Raw genomic sequence first — 22,801 nt, forward strand, 5'->3', positions numbered from 1 at the left:
ATCATTTCATCGAAAAGAGTGAGCTCAAAGCAATAATTGATAGAATGTTCCTGAAATGATTTTTCAAAGCAAGTCAACCACATCTAATTTTCAATAGTTTACATTTTCTGTTCATTTATGAGTTCAATGGACAACACGGTTAATAATGGTAAAAACAAAAAATATTTATTACAAGGAGGACATGATCCTTATTTGATTTTATAAAAGCTTGCGAGGAAGGAGATTATGAAACAATTAAATTTGCATGCGAACATGTTACTTACTAAGATGCCATCAATGTATATGAATAAAAAAATTGAATTGTATAAACAGGTCAATTCTTCTCAAGTTTCATGGCAACTCATAGTCTTGAATCTATTAAATACATGTTCACACAGCCTAATGTGGATATTGATTCTCTTGACTCAACACCATATCACCATGCAGTTCTAAATGAAGATGTTGAAGTTACAAAATATCTTATTTCAATTGGAAAATTTGATATCAACGCAAAAGAACCATTTGGAGCATTTCCTATTCATTATGCTGCACTTAACAAGAATGTCGAGTCTTCAAATTACTCTGTACTCTTCCGAATATTGATATCAATGCTATGGATAAAAGAAAACTCACACCTCTTCATTACGCAGTTCTAATAAATAACATTGAAGTTGTCAGATATCTTTGTTCACTTCCAAACATTGATATCAATGCTATGGATAGTGATAATCACACAGCTGCTTATCATGCAGCACTTAATGATTATGTTGAATCATTCGAATTCTTTCTCAAAAGGCATAATTTTTTTTAAATCATATTTTAAAAATTGATATATATATAATCTCCTGTGCTTTTTAAATTTACATTAGAATTGATAAACTCTCCTTCGTAAGGTCTCTTATCTTTATTCAAATTGATAAGGACTCCTCTCTACATGGAAGAAAACCAGAATGGCTACAAAAACATATATTTGGAAACGAGCTTATTCCATATGGACAAGCTCTGTTTGAAGAGCTTGAACCGGAAACTCAGGAAAGAGTCATGCAAACAATAAGCGAAGACTCAAATACAAACTATGACAAAATCTTTCTAGGATATAGGTTACCTGAGTTGGGCGACCAGAGCCCAAAGGCAAAAAGGACATGGGAAATTTACAACATACTAGGTGAACATGAGGCAAAGATGCAACAACTTGAAGCAGAGGGCAAGTTACCAAAAGCGACACCAAAGAAGAAGAGTAGAACAAAGTAAAGCTTGGTCCGAGTGGGTTCTATTATGATATATAAATCCAACTATTCTATATTTTTACCATATGAAATGTACGCCGCTCAGAATATAACGCCAACAGTTTTGGATGCCATGAACGGAAATGTTTCCGAATGGTATAACGAATGCGACAATGCCATTAGAAGTCAGAAATAGTTCCTGGAACTTACGAATATACAACTGCTGTTTCTTATGGAAACGTAGGTGAGTTTGGAGAAGGTTCTTCAACAACAGTAGATATTGCTTGCGACAGGTTTCATATTATTTCTATTGACAACTCATTCTTATACGTGGAACAAGACATTGAAATAAAACCTTCTGCCAAGTTGTCTGACAAGAAAGGTTGCAATGGAATTTTCTATGTTCGGATACCATGTTACCAACAATATCTTTTGTGAATGGGAAAGCTTTTACCCAATGTTTCAGTCTTGCGTCATTTATTTCTGTAGTTGGTTTTATTTTGTCAAGGAACATGTTTTTCAATACTAACATTTCATTTGTACTGTCCATTTGAGTTTTCTTAAATATTCATCCCTTCTCGGTTCATTGTCTGCAAAGTAAGTTTTTATGACATTTTGCAAACTTTCGTTTGCAAGGTCATGTACAATAGGTTTCTTCCTTCTCTCTCCCTAACTCTCTTTCTAAACTCTTCACCAAATATACCATCTCTATGGTTCTGTGTAGTTCTTTGAGATAAATGTTCTAGAACGTCAGGTGTTATATTTCCATCAGCCATGTTCATTTCATACTGGTCCAAATATCTGCATGTTTCATATCTTTCAATGGCATTAAAGCCGCGCTGAAAATACCAGCTACATCTGGTTCACCATTCACGTTCCATTGCGTCTACAACTTCTTGGAATTGTGGTTGTAAGTTTATGAACCACCTATCCGGATTAGCTTTATGACCCATCTCATTGTAGTTCCATCGTCTGCAGAAACAAAAGTAGGTTTGTTTCCATATTGGCTAGGTTCTGAATGAACTTTAAACAATGTTTCATTTCTATATGTTTTGTTGAAATTTAACCTTTTATTTTCACCGAGTTCATCCAAAGATTGAACGTTTATGCTCGTAAGTAAAAAGGATTGTTGTATTTGTGTACATTATCTTTCAGTACTTCCATTCTATGCTGGATATTTTCATCTGATGTTGGAGTCTTTTGTATGTCGGCGAACATTTTTCGATATTCTTCTACTATGTCAGCTGAATTTTTCTTAGACTCTTGAAGATTCCATATTCTCCGCATACACTTGTTGAGGGTCAAGATTTTTCGGCTGTTCCAAATCTTCATCTAGTTCTGTGAAGTTAGTTTCCAAAGGAGGAACTTGTTCGTTTCCTTCAGGCTCTTCTAGCTGTTGTTGCTGAACTATTTCTTCCATGTCTGGTTGTATCTGAACTTCTTCCTGTGGAGTTTCTTGTACTCATCTGCTGGCATTTCATATATTCCGAGACCGTTTTTAAAAAGTTCCCTATCTAAGTCATCCGGACTCATAAACCTTTCTTCTTTCGTTCCGTCTCTATTTTTTACGCGTTTCATGAAGAGAGTTGAATTATCATTTAGCTCTGACACCAAATATCTAGGAGTAAATTCATCCATGTCATTTGGATGATATGCTATTAAATCATATCCCTTAGCGAGCTTGTATTTTCCAGGTTTGAAATTATATCCCATTTGGTGCTGAACCATAAAGCTAAATAGGTTCGGGTCAGTATTTCCTTCCTTGAACTTTCTAATAGTTTCTTTATATCTGTCACTAAAGTCAAGAGTATCTGGGTAACCATAGTCTTCCTTAAGCATTTTTAAGAATTCTTGGTTTCCTTGTTCTCTACTTCTTTTATGTCCTTGCTCTGTTTGTGGTTGTGGTGCTGGATTTTGAACTGTTGGTTGTGGTGCTGGATTTTGAACTGTTGGTTGTGGTGCAGTGTTTTGAACTGTTGGTTGTGGTGTTGGTTGTTGTGCTGGATTTTGAACTGTTGGTTGTTGTGTTGGTTTTGGTGCATGCCTGTGTCTGTGTCCATGTGACGATGTAAATGTTTTAGGTAGTCCTGGTGCAGGTGCTTCTCTTGGAGGGTTTGGTGGTATATAAGTTCCACCAGCTGGCACATATGTTCCATCTGCAGCATAATGTCCTACCTGACTTTTCGTTTTTAAGAAAGCATTTACTAGGTCTGTTTTGGTCTGTTGTAACTCTTTTTCTTGACTTTCCACAACAGTTGCTCTAACGGCGTCATAGGCACTTTGAACTGCCTGTCTCGTTGCTGCATCTGTTATTTTCGTCATATTTTGTGCTACTTCTCTTAACTCTTTGTCGAAACCTTGAGACTTCAGTTTCTTTCCAGATGAGAAGTCGTTCACTAGTTTCACCTTACTATGAAGAGCTTCGAAGGCATTCTTAAAGTCAGCATTCATTAAAGCTTCATTTGAACTGTCTTCATCCGCTTGTATTTTTGTCCTTATTGACCCTATAAGTTGGGCTGCTTTGGCGTTGGCTTGGGCATCTAACCAGTCATTATTAGCTTTTATATATTCTGCGCTTTTCATTGCCTTTTGCATGGCTGCGTCGTTATTTTTACTTTCTTGTGCTAAGTTTTCATACTGTACGGTTTGGTTTTGCAACTGTAAAAGTTTTTCTGCCTTTACATTTGCTTCAACTTCTTTTTTATACTCATCGCTATCCATATATGTCTTCAGGGCTTTTTGTTTTATTTCTTCATCTTTCAGTACTTTATATTGAGTAGTATGGTTTTTCAAATTTATAACATCTTGTTCCATTTTTGCTACTTCTGCTGCTTTTTCTGACACTTTTTTCGCATATTCCTCTGTACTTAGTTCTTTCAGTTGTTCTTCTTTCTTCTTTTTCTCTACGTTTAACTCATTGAGTTTCTTTGTGTGTCTGTCATATTCTAGTTTCTTTTCGTTTTCACTTATTTGTTTCTGTATGTCTATGTTTGACTTTTTGACATCTGCTATTTGATTTTTGAGTGAACTCAAATTCATTTGACTTTGAGGGTTATAAGCTGTTCCGTCTGCAGCTCCACCATAGCCTGCCATTTTCGCTAAAAGTGCCGCTCTTAAACCTCCACTCTGTGCACCAAGAACTCGGTTTAAAAGCATAGGGTTGCTTGACATTTGTTGCAACATAGTGGGGTCATTCATAATTTGTTGTTGCAACTGTTGTTGTGGTGTCAGTTTTACTATTGGATGTTTCAATGCTCCCTTCCTCTTACGTATATTCTTACGTAGCTTACGTGGCATTTTAAGTGAAGTAAAAAACGGTTTTTGACAGATGTTTATATGACACTTTTTGTTCAGCACAAAAAACTACTCGGTCAAAGTGTTGTCAGTTTTGTAAAATAACCGTCCTATCTTGTTTTAAAATGGAGAAAAGGCTTCTCAAAGTATACTTCCTTGGAACGCCTGTAACTTTTCCTGTAGCGACGATAGACCCTTACTTGTCCGGACAAAGTTATACTATTTTGAGTGCTCTACAAAAAAGTCAACGGCTGGCTCGTCCTCAAAAACTTTTTATGGGCTAGAGGGCACGAAGTGCCTGGAAGGCCATCCCAAGAAAAAAAAAAAACTTCATTATACTAAACATCTTCAGGGCTAGAGGGCACGAAGTGCCTGGAGGCCCCACTACCTTTTTTTTTTTTTTTTTTTTTTTTTTAAATAATACTAAGCATAATACAATATTCTAGATTTAATTATAATTAGGAAAAAGTTAGTTTTGAGAGTACTTTTCATAGGCATATAGAATGAAATCTTCTGAAAAATAATATCACATAAACTCATATTATTTTCTAATATATAACTATTTTATATAAAAATCAAATTCAATGATCTTAAAAGCGAAGGATAAACCTCAAAATTTACGAATATAATGAGTGGGAATAGGCGTAAAGCAAAAATTGATATTTCATATGGTTTTATGATAAATAAGCATTATATTCCCACTCATTATATTCGTAAATTTTGAGGTTTATCCTTCGCTTTTAAGATCATTGAATTTGATTTTTATATAAAATAGTTATATATTAGAAAATAATACGAGTTTATGTGATATTATTTTTCAGAAGATTTTGTGTTCTTCTTCAAAATTTTATTTTTTATTAAAAAGAATCTTTACAAAATATACATTTACTTTAATTAATATTTAAAAACGTGCTCTATCAAAAGTTCCAAAAATTCAATATTTTAGCTTTTCTGAGGTGTCACTTTTGATGAATTTCTGTTTACAACAATATTTCATATGGTTTTATGATAGATAAGCATTATATTCCCACTCATTATATTCGTAAATTTTGAGGTTTATCCTTCGCTTTTAAGATCATTGAATTTGATTTTTATATAAAATAGTTATATATTAGAAAATAATATGAGTTTATGTGATATTATTTTTCAGAAGATTTTGTGTTCTTCTTCAAAATTTTATTTTTTTTATTAAAAAGAATCTTTACAAAATATACATTTACTTTAATTAATATTTAAAAACGTGCTCTATCAAAAGTTCCAAAAATTCAATATTTTAGCTTTTCTGAGGTGTCACTTTTGATGAATTTCTGTTTACAACAGTTTATTAAATCAAATGTTTTCTTTGCAATAATATTTTTAATGTTGAGTAAACAATGTTGGGATCAAGTGTATCATTTTTCAGACCTTTCTGAACAGCTTCAAGCATACTGATGCATTCGACTTTTTTAAATTGTGTCATTTCTTCGAAATCTCTTGTGACTTTTTTGATAACTTTAACACTTCTCTCTGAATCCAGACCTTTAATTTGCAACTTAATCAGGAATGAAGGAACAACACTGGAATATAACTCGATGACAAGTTCATCGAGTCGAAGATTTGGTTGTACACCACTTGTATGTGCCGGATACCATTGTGTCAAATTTTTTCTGAAATTAACTTTAAAAGTACTAAGTAAGATCATGAGATATAGCAATATATGTTTAAACTAACTTATATTTTGGTTGTACACCACTTGTATGTGCCGGATACCATTGTGTCAAATTTTTTCTGAAATTAACTTTAAAAGTACTAAGTAAGATCATTTATTTTTGCATAATATAATGCCAATATGGTTTCTTTTGATTTTATTTCATTTATAGGCAAATCAGATTTACCCAAAAACTCCACTCCATAAGCGTTCATTTGCTAAATTAAAAAGTGACAATGGGCTAGTCTGTCCCTTTCTCTTATTTCATTGAACTACCATTGATTTTTATATTGATTTTTCCTGTATTTGAAAATTTTGGATATTTGATCAAATATCATATGATTTCCAAATGCAGCAGATAATCTTTATTTCATATCTATTACGATTGGCATAGAATGTATATCCGGATTACAAAGGATCTTAAAAATATAATAATTTAAATTCAGACATTATATAGAGGCAGAATCAAAGGATTTTGCATTTTTATTTTCGGAAAACATAACAATACTCGATATCTGATCAGCAATTTCTAAAAATCTATAACAGCATTCGTATCTTCATGATTATCAATGCATAAGTTCATTTGAAATAGAGGAGCAAAGACATAATTTAGAGTCTGGTCTTTTAACTCTTTTTGCAGAAAAAAAGAGTTGATGAATGTGCTTATTTGTTTAACTCTTGATAGCAATTTATGCACAAAATGTATACATGAATAATATAGTAATTTGTATAACTCTTTGTTATATGTATGAATTGATGTCAACTTGTAAATAAATAAAATAAGGAATCAATTTTTTGATAATAAAATAAAAAAAAGAGAATTATTTAATTGATTACTTAAAGCAATTAGCGAGAATAGCAGCAAGCATGAATGAAACAGATGTCTTTTCATCTTCCTTTTCTCTGAACTCATTAACTCTCTTGAAGAATTCCTTCTTTGAGTTTGATTTCGCGATGTGTTCAACAATCCACAATGTTGCATCGAATGCTTCTTTATCTGTTGCTTGTTCGTATGCAGCTTGTCTATCATACTCAGCGATTTCCATTGTGAAATTGTAGATCTCCGCGTATCTGTTCATGATGTCTTCGTTGAGTTTCTTCAAGTGCTCGTACTTCGGCATTGAGAACTGCTGGAAGTTGAGAGGAAGCTGTACTAACTGTGAGAAAGGCAATGTTGTTGTCTTGAATTCAGGAACAGGCCTTGCGTCCTTGATAACGTTGCCTGGAGTGACAATCGCCGGTGTAAAGAATCTCAAATACATGAATGATGACAATGCATTGTAAACAGCGTGTTTCGAACGAAGAACAACAGCTGTGCAGATCTTCAAGATGGAAGCAAGATGGTGGAACTGGGCAGGAATGTATGGCCCGGAACTTAACAATTTGTCGAGGACAGAATTGAGAAGTTTTGCCACTTTTTCTTGTTTTTCTGGCCATTCGTTTTCATCTTCTGGCTTGATGATACCTACATTGCCTTGGCTGACAACTTCGTCTGTAACTGGTTTGATGACGCGCTCGTAATAGTCCTTTGCAAACTTGCTTGCGAAGTATTTGAAAAGACATGTAAGATGCGAGTTTCCTCGAAGAACCATTGTCTCTGTAAGATCACCTGGATGTGAAAATTCGGAGCTGACAACCGTGCAAATAAATCTGTGAACTAAATTCTTGGATGAGAAAATCTTGAAAAGTGAATCAATCATTTGCTGACCGACGACATCGACAGGGAATAATTCATGGTGGAAGAGCGCGCGGAGAACAACGGTATCTTCCGCTAAAAGAAGACGTCTAAATGCATCAACTACAACTGCAGGAGGTGGACAGCCATTTGAGTATGGTAAGAAGACAGCAAGTTGGGTATCGTCTGTAGTCCAGTGGTCAACGAGTTCATCGAAGACTTTGACGAGACGAATTCCGATATTTTCGCTGTCTCTCCAAACACGTAATGAATTGCCACTATGAGATTTGTCGATGGTTGTTGCTTTGAAGTTCATTTCAACTTGTCCTTCTGGGTTGATAAGCTGAAAATTGTTGTTTGGTGAAAGAAGTGCCCAATAAAGGGTATCTGATGAGAATGCGCCGAATTTCTTGAATACTCCGCACTTGGCAATCTCTTTGTCGTCGTTGCCTGTGCACTGGTGCCAATCAGGACGGATTAAATTGTGAGCGAGCCACAATAAGAACGAATCGTTTCGATTGTTTGACCTGATGAGGGTTGCAATAGCAGCAAATGAAGCTCTAACATCATCCTGAAGTTCAGCAATAAGCTGGTGTGGTTGTAATGGATAAATATCTTGAACTTTGGAGATAAGAGGACGGACTAATTCTGGCGGGATGATGTTTGGAAGAGCTTGCTGTAATTCTTCGAGCTCGAGAGTTGGGTTTTCGAACAAAGCATCGAGGTTGTTATTTGCGATATCATCACAAACAGCAATATCAAAGTCTTCGAAATCGTAGTATTGTTCACTTAAGCTCTTTTTGAATGTTGATATTGGGATTTTTGGTACTAGTTCTTGAATAAAAGTAATAAAATCTTCTAAATGATAAAAAGGAACGGAAAGCGTTTTATTAACGACTTCCATCTTCTCTTCGACTGTAACTACGTCTTTAGAGAAGTCGAATTTCTGGTTCCAACGTCCAATTTTCTTCATCTAAAAAATTGCTTTTTGAAAAACAGAAAAAAAATATTTTTTTCACAGATGATTGAATCTTAATTTGATGTAAATCGGATCAGACTACTTCATATTCTTTATATACAAAGAAAATCTACTTTATAATTCAAATAACTCTGTTTTCGATGAGAAATCAGATACAACATCAAAAAAATGAAAAAATTTGTGATAAAATGCATCACTTTAAGTTATCCTATAATAATTTAAGCTCTCATCGATTTCATTAAAAAGGATTGCAAAACCTTGAAATTGGGAACCTGAATCTCTGTAGATTTGTAACATAACAGCTTTAACTGAAGTAATAAGAACCATCTCAATGTGATTCTCCAATGATATGTTTGAATTAATAAAACATAATCTTCGTGATCAATATTAAATGGCCCATTGGTATTTCCTATCATGCGTTGAAGAAGATTTGCGGTTCATTGTTTAAACTATATAACTACATCTTTTTTGATATCTTATGTATTCACCTCAAGGTTAAAACTATTGGTAAAAAGCATATCGAAGAATAAGATAGATATATTCTACCAGGTGCATTAGTAAATATAATTCAGCAACTCTTATTTAATTTACTATTAATGAATCTAATAATGAGGATTGATGATTTTTGAATTAAATATCTCTCAGATGAAAATTTAAATATAACTCAAAAATGATTCCGTTTTATTCAGAAAAATTGAAATTATTCTATAATTTACAAGGAAACATTAATGAAATCATTCAAAAATGTTTAGAAGCACTCCAACTCCCATAAATCACTCACTTTCTCCAACGTATAGTATGAGATCAACCAATATAATCTAAATATTCTCATTATTACTCCCTGAGTTGAGTGACTTCTAAAAGAAAAGTAAAAGTTTCACAACAATGTATGATTTGTTATGAATGCATGCAAAAGAACAATAAATTGAAGATTAAAAGACAATATTTTAAATTAAACATCATATATAGATAAATAAAAAGAATAACTAATAATAAATTAAAGTTCTTTTGGTTCCCATAATCTAATTTTCTCTTCATCACCGCAAGAAGCAAACATATGTGCGTGGGAACTCCAAACAACATCGAATACACAAGATCTGTTTGCTCTTATCTTGTCTATCACCTTTCCTGTATTTGCATCCCATGTGTAGATCTTTCCATCATCACTTCCACCGATTACAGTAGAACCAGTTGGTCCGAAATGAGCTCTTACGAAGTGTTTCGCTGAGTTCTGGTGACCTTTCAACAGCATTACTTGGTTTGGCATTCTCAAATCCCAAATTCTGTTTGTTGAATCCTTTGTTGCAGCCAAAACTCTCGTGAAAGAAGGATCCGCACTCAATCCAGCGACTTCTCCCAATACAGGAGCCAACTGCATTGTTGCCAAATAAGATCTGACATCCCATAACTGAACAGTCAAATCTTTTCCGCCAGAAACAACAATGTTTCCTGTACTGTTGAATATGACGGAAGTAACTGCTCCGCCATGTCCTTTCAGTGTTGTTTCTGGTGCTTGCGTTGGCGCGTCCCAGACAATGATTGATTGGTCGTATCCGCCCGAAACAATGTGTCTTCCCTCGAAATCTGTGTCGACGGAATAAACATCACCGGAATGGCCATGGAATTCGCCAATCAATCGTGATTCTGGGACATTAAAAACTCTCACAACTCCATCGGAACATGCAGTGGCTGCAACATCGTTTCCGGTAGCGATACTCCAGATCCTGCCCTTGTGGCCGCGAAGTTCGTTGACTTTGTCCATTTTGGCGAGGCTCCAAACGATCACGGATTTATCGGATGAGCCAGAAAGTAAAGTCGAAGTTCCTGGGACGAATGCGATGGATTTGACACTGGCTGTGTGATGGGAAGGTAGTTCAATGCATTGGCCATGTGGCATGACGTCCGGTTGGAAGTCGGAAGTAAGAGTTTGTATTGGAGATTTTAATTTGAAATCATCAACTTGAAAACGAACAGCAAGTTGAAGTAAGTCGAGTAATCTATGCTCTGGAAGCTCTTTTTCGATGACTGGTGCATCAGATTGGCGAATTTGTTCGTCAATTGTTTCGATGATTCGCTTTAATGATTCAGAAAGCTCTGGTAATTGTGGTGATTGAGATGGAGATGCTGCATCAACTAAAACTGCACAAAGATGCTCAAAATCATGTGGAGTATCTTCATATGCACGATGCTCTTTTAATCTTGTGGCTAAAAACTGCATTGCTGTTGTTGTATCTCCTGTTGAAAGTAATTCGAAAAATCTGTGTCTTAATATTGAGTATAAAAGCTTTGGAGATGAAGTTAATTCTGCTGTAAGTGGTTCAATCTGGTTCCAATCGCCAGATTTAATGGCAACACGAAGTTTAAGGAGAAGTCTGCTTCGCGCACTGTCTTTTGAGATCTTCAGACGCATTTCATCCCTTAAAATAAGTGAGGATGCAATTAATCCTGATTCTTCTAAATGTTGAACAATAGCAGAAAGTATTTCGTTTTTAATATGAGGATTATTAGGATCTAAGGCGACATTTAGATCTGGACGATTGACTCTGTCACCACTCATTTATTTTTTTTTACTGAGAATTTGTAGAACGATTATTGTAAAATAGATTTTCATTCATCATTATCAACAATGCCAAAAACATTAGTGGTAACAATCAAAATTGCTATAAATACTATATTTTGCTGAGCCTACCTTTAATTATAATGTATGTTATTAGCTCATATGTTTTGATAAGGAAAAGAAAAATTAATTTGAAAGATATATTTATTAATACAAAATAAAAACATACAATAAACAATAAGATTAGTTGAGTGAGTTGTGATACAAATAGTTAGAAATGTCTAAAAGTGAGTTCAAGTCGAGTTTTGGTAATGATGTATCCCAATACTCTAACATATAGTCTACTTTAAGTGTCTTATGGCTTGAAATTTCTGGAATCATCATAAGCATAACAGCTCCGCAGAAACAAGAGAAAGCATAATTATTTTTTTCATTTTTCTGCTCAAGCCAGTACCATAACTTCCAAACATCATCAAAGGATCGTGTAAATATTGGTGGAATAACATTTCCAAGTACAATGAAAATATCCCAGCCACGATTCTTGAAAAATTTGAAAATTTCAGGGCAAGCTTTCTCATAAATGTTAAATATTTCATCAGATATGAGCTGAATAGTTGATGCACCTGCTCGGTCCTCGAGCTTAAGAAATTCACAGATATATTTCGTTGCATTGTAAATAGTTTCTGAATTTCCTGAGCTTCCAAGCGTAAGAGCAATCTTAGCGCTGATATCATATTCTCCTTGTAAATAACTATGTCCCTCTGCAATCATTGATGACAAAACTTCAATGCAAGTACGATTTAATATATCAGTCCATTGTTTGTCTTCTGTTCTGTGGCGTACGGCATCGTTATTGACTACTTTGATTAGTTTCGATTGGTTAGGATTGGCATCTTTAATCTTTTTATGTGCTTCTGCGTAATTATTCGAATTTTCTTGTGTCTTCGAAAGCAACCATTCTGTAGCTCTATTGGTATCAAAATCGGGACTAATTGAAATATTTGATTCCGACTCTTTAATCCATTTTTTAACTTTAATTTGTAATAATGAAACGAAAAATGCGGCAGCGTAACCATTATAATCTTGAAAATGATCTGGAAGCTGTTCTTCTGTTAAATTCATGAATCTGTTTCTAAAAATGGAGTGAATTGTCTGTGTAACGGACATTTCTAAATTTGTAAATTTTCCATTTGGAATATTTGAAGGTTTTTCGATGATCGCATATGTTTGTAAATCAATTGGAACTATTAATCCTGCATCAGCTAAAGAATATAAAAATCTATTTTGATTTCTTGCAGAATCTATAAAAAGTAAACAGAATGACTGGTTATCTGATATAAATTTACACTTTCCTATTTTAGTAATCATTGTTTTAAATTGATTTAGCCGAATTTGAAAAGGTTTTAGTTGAAAATCTGATGTTAATAAGTTCAATATGCATGAATCGGAAGTAATTTCAAGGCATAATGTGCATGGCATACTTTCTTTATTATTCCTATCTGAATAGAATGCTGAAATAATGAGATTATATCGAGAAGGTATCATGCAATTGATTTTTCGGTTTACAATTATCGATTTTTCCATAAAATTTCTGATGTTTACATCATTTTTCTAATTTTATACTCCTCTTCAGATATTTCTTGTTCCTTCCAACTCGTATTTCCTTACTATTGATTCATACATTGGCAAAAAACGATTATTTACCAAGAATGCTGTTTATCACGTTCATATTTGAATTCATAGAATGAAAACTCCTTAAATTAATAGTTAAAGTCTTGTGTTCTTAGCTATTTCGAAGCATTCTTATTTCAGTGAAAGTTTTGAATGATATATATACTGAACCTTCATCGAAGATATTTATTGAAAATATGAAAATGTGGAAACTAAATCAAAAATGGAAACACTCATTCCACTATAGTAATTCTCGATAACGTTGAAAAATAATACAAAATAAAAAAAAAAAAATTATGAAGAAAAATGAAGAATTAAAGAACAGCATGTTTTAATCAAGCGAAGCTCTGATTTCGTTATAATCATTTCTGAGTTTTTCTTTGATACGTCTCACAGTATCAAGTAAATCGTCCTTATTTTCAATAGTGACATCCTCAAAGAATTTTGAGTGTTTGCTCATAAATGGAAGCAAGAACTTCTTGAAAATGTAAATTGAACCGTTGCATACTGGAAGTTGGAGCCAGATATAAAAACCTACTCTTACCAGCATGAAAAATGGAACAAATGCAATGAATGGTATTATATATATCTCAATGAATGAGCATATGGCCATTACGGTCCAATATATAAGCCATGTTGTATCGTCGGCGCCGTCTGGAGTTTTGATAGCTTTAAAGGAGGCATAAGCAGGATATGCAACCTTTACAAGTACTATTGTTAAATGAGAGAAATATTCAAATGCTAAACGTAGGTACTCCATACGAAGTGAATAAACTAATTTTGAAAGAGTATTCAATTATCGGCATTTATTCGACATAAAATAGTTTAATAACACAAATTTCATATCTTAGTTTGCAGGTTTAAAATAGTAGACGAGTAATCGATTCAATTAATCCTAATTCGATATCAATTGAAAATTGAATGGAATCTTAGTTAGTATACATATCTTCAGTACGGTGGCACTGCGCGCCATCTTACCGAAGATATGTCAATCTGACACTTTACAAAACCACTAACGTATATTTTACATCACAGATGCAATATTTCTAATAACCTTAAACTATTTCTGCCACGTAAAGTATTTATCACATAAACCACCTCATCTCACCTCTCTGTACGTTATATATTGTGTGCAGGTCATTGCCCATGGCAACTCCCCGCGACACAATGCACGTGCATGAAAAAATAAACGTTCTCACTAACGTTCTCACTAACGTACACACTAACGTTCACACTAACGTTCTCACTTACAAAAGTATTGCAACTCCTCCCATTGCTGTGCTTCACATAATAGTTCATATTCTTCAGTATCACTACTGTCGCTCCAATCGTCTGAGTCAAAGTCGCTGTCATAATTAATGTTTATAAGTTTTGACAAATGTAATGAAACACGTTTACCGTTTGTATCTATTGCTTGTATAAACTTTCCATTATGTTTACTATCATAAATGCTTAAACTAACTTTACCCTTTCTCCCTCGTATCTGATAGAATGTATTCTCACGCGGAACGAAGAACAAGTTCTTGAACTCATGACCGTTGTAGTTTGTTATCTCAATAGTTTTCGTCATTACATCCAAATAAAAATTTTCAGTAAAAATAAAACTAACGTTAAAAATTTCTCATAACATAAACGTTCTCATTGCTTTATAACTCTCTTCCTTTCTCCAACTCTTCTAACTTCTTCTTAAGTTTAGCAATGTTGTCCTCATGAAGTTTAATCTTCCTTAATATACCTTCTCTATCTAATGGTTGTTTTATCTTTCTAAACTGAACTCTACCATCCTTCATAGCATGAATGTAAAAACCTTCTGGAATAGTTCCTGATTTAATGTATTCTACCAAAAACTTTTGTTTCATTGCTTCAGTGACTTTATTTGTCATTTCAATCAAATAAAAATTTTAATATTAAATAAAAATAACGTTATTTTTTCAGTAAGGAAACGCAGGAGTTTTACGATTTATTTGTGGTGTAGGTTCTGGTTTAAATGTTGGAGTCGGTTTAGGAGTTGACTTTTGAACAGGAGTTTGTACTTCCATAGGTTCAGGAGTCATTGAAGGTGTTGTTTGTGAAGGCGTTGGTTTTGATGTTGGTGTCGGAGTTTGTTTAACTTCAGCTACTTCAGTATTATTTACAACATTTGCTTTATTTCTTTTCAACATCATTACTGCTCCTGCTGTAGCTAGCAAACCTAGTGGGAGACCATATCTTATATAAGGACTTGACCAAATGCTATTTTTGACAGGAGCTGGTGGAACACCTAACCTTGGTGAAACTGCTCTTTGCCATTGTGCAGCTCGTAAGAAATATTCAATAGGTGCTCCATAATCGTTTGGTAAAGTTTGTTTCATAGATGGTGAAGGTTCACGAGAGCTTGATGAAGAACTCATTTATAAGCTTTAAAAATAAACGTTCATCCTTTATTCCTCACTGTCGTCAGTTGCTAAGTTATAGTCGTCAAGTCTTATTATTGGTATGCCTGACTGTCTTACTTGTATTGCAAAGCAACAATCCCTCATAAATCCAATAAGTGGCTTTGGTACGTTTTCAGTTGCTAGTTCAATAGGTCCTTTAACAGACAATTTGTATGTTATTGGAGCAGTAGATGTTTGACCTTGCTGGAAGCAAAAGTCCACTTCAGTTGGAAAACCACATAAGAAATGTGTGTTGTCATAGCTATCCCATTTATGTTCCACACTACCATCATCCACCAATGACCTCATAACATCTTCATTAAATCCAATCATATCATTGTTTGTATTGCAAGCGTTCGCAACCATTTCATAAAATACAGGTCCATATGATTTTTCAGGTTCTGCAGGCATATTTCCATAAGCTCCCATGGAAAGCTGAAGATATTTAAACTTAGGGTTCTCAAAATTAACATAATAGTTGTCTTTCTTTCTAAATAGTGCCCAAATACTTTTAACATTAATAGGCGTATAAGCTGCTGTAAATGTTGCACTTGAACTATCTGTATTCTTTGAGAATGAACCGTCCATAGGAATCCAATCCATAACTTTAACAGGAAAACATAAAGCCTCGTTTGTATAATGTTCTACAAGTTCTGTATAAATGTTAGGGTCTAAAGAGAATGACTTTGGATGAATGAAACATTCATTAAAATCCATCTTTGTTCGAAATAGTTGCTGGGTTACAGTTGTAATAGTAACTGTTCCACTAGCTTCTATTGCCTTCGTTATCATAGTGAATGGTTCATTCCATGGAACAAATTTATTTGTCGGTGGATTTGAATCTGAAGCAAATGCAACTTTAAGAGTTGGATTGAAAGCAATGATATCATTTACAGATATAAGAGTGCATTGTAAGGCGTCGCTACTGAACTTTACTTTAAGCTGAATGTTTCCTGCAAAAGCTGGAATAAATCGAATAGCTTCTAATGGAAGGAATCTTCTAACAGGAATTCTTAAACGAAGCTTAAAATCAAATGATTTTCCTGCTGTAATTGGACCACTAACAATTTGTCCTGTTCTGCATGTTCCCGAATGACTCCATACATCTTCATGTCGAGTCTTTGAGAAAACATCTACTTTCTTTATTTGTTCGGTAGTTTGTGAGTTTGAAGTTATATATGCTTCTTCTCTTGCGTTGTCTTGAGAATATACGATACGACCATTTGCAAGGATTTGATATCCAGCAACTGCATAGAAAGCGTCATCGAAACCAATCCAAAATCCTGGTGGGTTTGTTTTATTGGAACCTGAACCAATTTCTTTATCTGCAATAAATTGACCTTCCATTTTATACGTAATGAATGTATTGTAAAGGTCCAACATATTTTCACCAGGAGGTGAGAGATTGAATGTTACCCATGTGTTATCTTTAGCAGTTCCAGGTTGTGATGGAATCTTTGCGTCAGAATATTTTCTATTAGTGTCACCAATTTGAACTGCATTGTCTATGATATCGAAATATGAGCGAATCTGATGAATATGCTCTGCTGGAGTAAATTCGTTTAGCTGTTCGTTCTGCATGTCTTTCCTTCGGATAAAAATATCTATTTACTTCATTATTCTCACTCTTCTTCTTGGCATTCGTGGTGGAAGTTGTTTCTTGACATTTTCAATGAACTGTACATTCTCTTTTGTCTCAACTTCTTTCACTGGTGGGTCAGGGTTCTTTGACTCGGTTTGCTTTTCAATAAAATTCACGAACTTTGCAATAAGCTCTTGGTTCGTTATTGAAAGTACATCTGGCTTCTTTTCTTCTGGTTCTATTGACTTTTCAGTTTGAACAGAAGGTTTTATATGGGCTTCGTGGACTTCACCCTTGCCATACACCTTAATGTTGTCGCTTTCTGCATTCGCTAATGGAACCTTTCTTTTTCTTACATATATTTTACCATCTTTACTCTGACTTACGTAATAGAAAGGATGTTGTATTCCTCTGGCGTCATTTAATATAATAGACTCTCGTTCTGATTTTGACAAGCTCATTTTACATCGGTTAAAGTTTTAATTTTGTTTTTTTTTATCTACAGTCAAATGACTCAGACAAGCCCTACGGACAAGACCCAAGGGGTCATAGATGTTGAAGCATTGAAGAAAGAAATTCGTGAGCAAATTTTATCCGAACTGAAGGAACAAAAACAAGAACAAAAGCCAGAGAGACCAAGAGAAAACTTAGTGAAAAACAACTTGTTGCATTAGCTGCTGGAAGACAAAAGAACCCACGTTTGCTGGCGAAGAAAGCTAGAGAAGAAGCTGAAGCAAAAGCTAAAGAAGCTGAAGCAAAGAAAGAGTAAATGGGTTATTTTTATCCGAATTAAATGTATAGACAAATACCTTTATCTGTTGCGTTCAGTAGTGAAAACCCTGACGTCAAAATAAAGGGGAACAGAGTAACGTTTAAGTTTCCAATAGACTGGATTGTGAACATAAATGAAGAGAAGTACATTGGCATAACAAATATGTATATAACACGTGCTTTCAGAAAGGTTGACTTTATACTTCAAGTCGAGATAGAAAATGACGAACAGTCTTTTAGTGCCCAAAACATTCACATATACAAATACTTTAAAGACGATACAACATTGCAACAATGTATGATTTCATTTAATGAGATGTTCGAGAAAAAGTTCAACATTGAAGTACAAACTTTACAGCCTTTACGTGAGTTTCTTGCACAACTGAAAGAAGAAGGTAGTCAGCCACAACTTATAGACTTTCATTATGAATTTAATGAAAATGAAGATGGAACACATGACTGTCAATTCATTGTATTCTCACCATTCAATGAAGTCGCTAAAGAGAAAGAAAATCCATTACGTATAAGATTTCAAATCTCTGAACCAAGTGATGATTTCAAGAATGTTTTCAATTATGATGCAATGCTTCCGAGGAAAAATGAATTTTCAAAGATTGTAACACCTGGCATTTGGGATAGAAAGCAAGCTATATTATATTCAAACCTAAGTAAGGGAGTTGAAAATGAGTTCATTGGTCATACAAGAAATTCACCACTTCCTAACCCTAAATACTATAAATTAACTGGCTTCAATCGTGAGTTTTGGATAGACATGTTCTCCACTCATGACCATAACTGCCCAGTGTTCTTACCTCCAGACCATAAGGACTGTCTCTACATTGAAGCACAACTCTTAAACTCTACCATCGCAGTATTGTAAAATCTACGCTAGCTTTATTTTTATCACGAATGACCTCATTGCTGACAAAAATAAATGACCTCATTCATGACCTCATTGCTGACCGCATTGCTGACCTCATTCATGACCTCATTCATGACCTCATTGCTGACAAAAATAAATGACCTCAGAACTTCAACTTACGAATAAAGCTTGTTTTAGTCGTTATTGAGAAGTTAAACTTCTCTTCAAAGCAAGGTTGACATGACTTACATAAGTCAAATCCAATCTCTTGACCGTCATAAAGTGCTTATATATAACTTCATAACACTGAACTCAGAGTCTTTGTCAAATTTTCCTTGCGGAACCATTATACCTTTATCTTCATCATAGAAACACTGAACAGAGTCAGAAAACATTTCATTAGCGGTTAAAGCAATAACATCTTGCTTCACGCCTTTCATTCTGCAGTGAAATGCAACTTCATTTAAATCATTCGTGAGTAAGTCTATGTAAGTCTTCTTTCCACAAAATATTGACTTGTATGCTAAACTTTGTTTATCTTTTGTGATTTCTGCAAAGTCGCTATGAAATTGACCAAGGTTTTTACCAATGAGAACTCTTCCATAACGTTTCTCAAACTCTTCAGCTAAACGAGGGATATCTTCATTGTAGAGATGCATACTGTCCGTATCGCTATAAAAGATGTCCATTCCTAAGTCCTCAGCAGTACAGAATACTTCACACATTATTCTCTTCGACATAGACAGAATGTTAACACCAGGTGGACAGAAGTTAAAGTGTCTGCAAATGCTTTTCGTTAGCTTGAAAATAGTTTTATCTGAACCATCCAAACCTTCGAACTTCACTATATGGTTGTAGTTTCTGATTGCATATCTTATAGCATCTTTGTCATCTACTATGGTTATTTTTGACTCAATAGGAGATAGAATAGTTTTGCCATAAATACTGTTCAGAATGAGCTTTATATTTTCTTGCAAAGGATTTCCTTCTTTCTTATACTTTAACCTTAACTCAAACAACTTCTTTACTTCATCTCTTATTCTAATATCTCTGTTTCCATCGTAATAGTATCCTTGCAACACTTCACATTTGACACCTTGATATTTTATGAGGTCTTGTAATGTTATATGGTCAACATACATTAAACAGCAAGTGTTTGAACTTCTGGGAACGTTAAGTTCTGGATTTAGTTCAGGATCACAAACTATTAAAGGAAAGTGTCTATGTATGCCAATCTCTGTTATCTTAATGAGAACAAAGAAGCCGGACATAAACTTTTCACCAATGGGTTCCTTTTGGTCGTCATCGAATAAATGTCTCATGAGATACTCTGTGCTTAACATCTCATCCTTCATAACCTTTGGAATACCTTCTAAAGTATAGAGTCTTGCTATAGCGGATGGATATAATGAAACAGCGTCGAAGTCAGCAATGAGTTTCTTTTCGCTCTTTTGTTTCATGTTATCTGACAGCATACATCTTCCACCTTGAATACAGCGTGAAATAAATTCTCTTGGTTTATTTGAGAGGTCATATAAATTTCCATTCGGGAAGTACACTCTGTTCTCAAACAATTTGTTAGCAATAGAACAAATACTAACGTAGTCATATACGTTTAAATCAAACTCTTTCAATATATCATTGCGGAACTTAACAAAACCTTCTCTTAAAATTCTTACATCTTGTTTGCAATAGAATGTACTATACTTTTCTAAGTCGAAGTGGTTCTCATCTATTCTGCAACCTTTGATGGAATCTATGTTTTTCATGAATGTATCTGCATCCCGGATAAACTTACATGCTTCAGAAATGACACCAGTTCTGTTGTCATTTGCTAACAAAACACTGCTGTAGTAGTTATATGGAAATACTTCTTTCGGTCCTGTTTGTAAGTTAAACATAGCAGGAAATAGTTTAAGCTTCTTATTTATAACACTGTAAGAGTCTTTTATAATAATTGCCCTTCCTTTATATAAGCCAGTTATTTGCATTGTTCGTGAACCTTTAATGATGGGAGTTCCTTTCACTTCTGTCATGTGTCTTAAGATGAAGTTTATATCATAACTGAGGTTATGGAAATATATTAAACTCTTGTCAGGAAGTCGCTCCAAAAATTCTGTTGCACAGTTCTGACCCCATATGCTTTCACTCACTGAACCATCTTCACTGTCGTAACAGATGTTAAAAGCTTTATGAAAGCCGTCTGTGCTACACTCAAAGTCAGCAAAGAAAACGTGCTCAGGAATGAACTTGCACTTATTTTATTTACTTCTTTTGACTCGGCTTTCTTCTTCAGTTGTACACAATACTTTGGAGCATATGTCAAATCTTTAAATGGTGCAAGGTTCTGTTTATATAAGTCAGTCGTATATGTGAAAAGTTCTCCATAAGAAATAGGTTCGAAATATTTGCACTCCCACAATGTTTTCATAACATCCCATAACGGTGTTGTTCTATCATAACGAACTACATATTTGTTCTCTCTCTTTGTATAAATCTTCATCTGTTTCTCAATGTTCATTCCACCACACTCCTTCAAGATTTCTATATAGTTGCGAATGAAATATGTTGTCATTGGTAATCTTTCGTTTAGCATGTAGTGGTCTTCAACAAGAAATAAGTCAATAGTTCGAACAGTTTCACATTCTTTTGGTATGTATCTCTTTATTTCATTATGTCTTGAGTCATTGAAGTAACCAATGGTAACATTAAATGCTATACCTGTTGCATCAGAAATTTCTTGTACTTTACTTTGAGGAAAGTCTCTAACACGAATGACTTCTCTCATGTGGTCAATAGTCTCTCCATCTACTCCAGCCTGAATGCAAGCATAAACGAAACAATTGTCTTCTGTCATAAGTGCTGCAGTTCTTTTGTTCAATTCATTGAAGATTTGGTAGCGCTCAAGATTTATAGGTAATGTGCAAAGATACTTCCAGAACTGACCGCTTCTCTTCTTATAAAACTTCTTTTCACCATTATCTTTCCAAAAGCTTTCTATAAGTGCTGGGTTTCCTGTTTGCTTAAGAGCTTCCAAAATGGCTTTCTGGTCATTTGTCAGTGTGCTTTCATCTCTATATGGTCTCTTTTTTGGTTTGCCTTTCTTTACATCTGACATCGTTAAGCCTTCATATTCTGTTAAATCATACATCTTTATTTCAGTAAGATTCTTTATGTTTGTCAAGAAGAAGTCATAGTGCATTTCAACAATACCTGCAGCATTTGCTTCTATCTCTGATATAAAGTTCTCCTTCAAGAGCTGATGTAGTAATGTTCCAATATTATTGAGGTTTAACGTAGAACATTCATACTTTCCACCAAGTTTATAACATACCATCCATCTCTGTTGTGAGTTTATTTTAATTTTCTCTAAGAGTCTCATGAAAACCTTACCGAAATGTTTGTGTAAGTAGTCTCTGTTTGGTTCATCTAAAGCTTCAATGTTAAAGTCAATGAGTCTATTGCCTGACTTCACATTTCTCTTCCTATTCTCTTCATCTTTCTTTAACCATCTCTCACCTTCTTTTGGTTTGTCGTCAATGGAACGAATGACATCGTTAGCTTTGCGAACTTGTTCTATAGCACTTTTAAACATCTCTCTTCTCTGTTGTTTCAGTGTGTCGTCTCTTCTTCTTGTTTCACCAACGTTTGCATTTGTTATGTCAAACATTTCTCTTCTTACTTCATGAGGTACAGCTCTTCTTGTTTCACCAACGTTTGAGTTCGTAAGTTCAAACATCTCTTGACGAACGTCATGAGAAAGAGCTTTACGAGTATGACCAACGTTCGCATTTGTTATGTCAAACATTTCTCTTCTTACTTCATGAGGTACTGAACGTCTATGATATAAGTCAATAGCAACGTCATTTAAAGGAAATGCTCTTGCATTTATGAACTCATGAATTCTATCATAAGTTATTTCACCATTGTAGTCATTGAGGATGTCAGCGAGTGCTTTTTTGTTTGTTGTGTAATGTTTTGCTACTTCTATGTTAGCTTCTGTAAGAAGTTGTTTTATTTCCGAGTGTTCTAACTTAGACAACTTCCGATACATCTTTAGTAGGAAATAAAAAAATTTCTTAGAAAAAATTAGATTAGATTTTT

At 34.3% G+C, this 22,801-nt stretch overlaps 12 protein-coding genes and 1 pseudogene across 13 annotated transcripts, besides 4 other annotated features; 1 reads left to right on the forward strand and 12 right to left on the reverse strand.

Moving 5' to 3' along the window:
• Window positions 1–3,146: 3,146 nt before the first annotated feature.
• TVAGG3_0567660 (protein of unknown function, DUF4106 family) lies at window positions 3,147–4,019 on the reverse strand (the record flags this gene model as incomplete). The annotated part of the gene is made up of 1 exon (XM_051238663.1): window positions 3,147–4,019. A coding segment is annotated over one exon (873 nt), but the record flags the coding sequence as incomplete, so codon positions are not given.
• Window positions 4,020–5,449: 1,430 nt separating this feature from the next.
• Window positions 5,450–5,487: a mobile genetic element.
• A 293-nt stretch (window positions 5,488–5,780) lies between these two features.
• Window positions 5,781–5,818: a mobile genetic element.
• Window positions 5,819–6,445: a mobile genetic element.
• Window positions 6,446–6,990: 545 nt separating this feature from the next.
• TVAGG3_0567700 (Rasgap domain-containing protein) lies at window positions 6,991–8,851 on the reverse strand (the record flags this gene model as incomplete). Its single annotated transcript, XM_001301472.1, has 1 exon — window positions 7,020–8,834. The coding sequence occupies one exon, from the start codon at window positions 8,832–8,834 to the stop codon at window positions 7,020–7,022; it is 1,815 nt and encodes a 604-aa protein (XP_001301473.1).
• An 899-nt stretch (window positions 8,852–9,750) lies between these two features.
• On the reverse strand, window positions 9,751–11,416 carry TVAGG3_0567710 (repeat protein-related family; the record flags this gene model as incomplete). The annotated part of the gene is made up of 1 exon (XM_001301473.2): window positions 9,838–11,397. The coding sequence occupies one exon, from the start codon at window positions 11,395–11,397 to the stop codon at window positions 9,838–9,840; it is 1,560 nt and encodes a 519-aa protein (XP_001301474.1).
• Window positions 11,417–11,591: 175 nt separating this feature from the next.
• TVAGG3_0567720 (uncharacterized protein) lies at window positions 11,592–13,063 on the reverse strand (the record flags this gene model as incomplete). The annotated part of the gene is made up of 1 exon (XM_001301474.1): window positions 11,641–12,765. The coding sequence occupies one exon, from the start codon at window positions 12,763–12,765 to the stop codon at window positions 11,641–11,643; it is 1,125 nt and encodes a 374-aa protein (XP_001301475.1).
• A 319-nt stretch (window positions 13,064–13,382) lies between these two features.
• On the reverse strand, window positions 13,383–13,839 carry TVAGG3_0567730 (mitotic nuclear envelope reassembly; the record flags this gene model as incomplete). Its single annotated transcript, XM_001301475.1, has 1 exon — window positions 13,400–13,828. The coding sequence occupies one exon, from the start codon at window positions 13,826–13,828 to the stop codon at window positions 13,400–13,402; it is 429 nt and encodes a 142-aa protein (XP_001301476.1).
• Window positions 13,840–14,002: 163 nt separating this feature from the next.
• Window positions 14,003–22,801: part of a mobile genetic element that runs on past the window's edge.
• TVAGG3_0567750 (uncharacterized protein) lies at window positions 14,715–14,951 on the reverse strand (the record flags this gene model as incomplete). Its single annotated transcript, XM_001301476.1, has 1 exon — window positions 14,715–14,951. The coding sequence occupies one exon, from the start codon at window positions 14,949–14,951 to the stop codon at window positions 14,715–14,717; it is 237 nt and encodes a 78-aa protein (XP_001301477.1).
• TVAGG3_0567760 (uncharacterized protein) lies at window positions 15,000–15,458 on the reverse strand (the record flags this gene model as incomplete). Its single annotated transcript, XM_001301477.1, has 1 exon — window positions 15,000–15,458. The coding sequence occupies one exon, from the start codon at window positions 15,456–15,458 to the stop codon at window positions 15,000–15,002; it is 459 nt and encodes a 152-aa protein (XP_001301478.1).
• On the reverse strand, window positions 15,489–15,911 carry TVAGG3_0567770 (uncharacterized protein; the record flags this gene model as incomplete). The annotated part of the gene is made up of 1 exon (XM_051238664.1): window positions 15,489–15,911. The coding sequence occupies one exon, from the start codon at window positions 15,909–15,911 to the stop codon at window positions 15,489–15,491; it is 423 nt and encodes a 140-aa protein (XP_051096488.1).
• On the reverse strand, window positions 16,767–17,090 carry TVAGG3_0567780 (uncharacterized protein; the record flags this gene model as incomplete). The annotated part of the gene is made up of 1 exon (XM_051238665.1): window positions 16,767–17,090. A coding segment is annotated over one exon (324 nt), but the record flags the coding sequence as incomplete, so codon positions are not given.
• Window positions 17,091–17,525, reverse strand: TVAGG3_0567790 (uncharacterized protein; the record flags this gene model as incomplete). The annotated part of the gene is made up of 1 exon (XM_051238666.1): window positions 17,091–17,525. One exon carries the CDS (start codon window positions 17,523–17,525, stop codon window positions 17,091–17,093), a length of 435 nt encoding a protein of 144 aa, XP_051096490.1.
• TVAGG3_0567800 (uncharacterized protein) lies at window positions 17,858–18,715 on the forward strand (the record flags this gene model as incomplete). The annotated part of the gene is made up of 1 exon (XM_001301480.1): window positions 17,858–18,715. One exon carries the CDS (start codon window positions 17,858–17,860, stop codon window positions 18,713–18,715), a length of 858 nt encoding a protein of 285 aa, XP_001301481.1.
• Window positions 18,864–20,733, reverse strand: TVAGG3_0567810 (annotated as a pseudogene). Its single transcript has one exon. A coding segment is annotated over exon 1 (1,870 nt).
• On the reverse strand, window positions 20,847–22,751 carry TVAGG3_0567820 (organellar and viral DNA polymerase type B; the record flags this gene model as incomplete). The annotated part of the gene is made up of 1 exon (XM_051238667.1): window positions 20,847–22,751. One exon carries the CDS (start codon window positions 22,749–22,751, stop codon window positions 20,847–20,849), a length of 1,905 nt encoding a protein of 634 aa, XP_051096491.1.

Source organism: Trichomonas vaginalis, chromosome II, assembly GCF_026262505.1.
Source record: "Trichomonas vaginalis G3 chromosome II, whole genome shotgun sequence".
Lineage (NCBI taxonomy): Eukaryota > Parabasalia > Trichomonadida > Trichomonadidae > Trichomonas > Trichomonas vaginalis.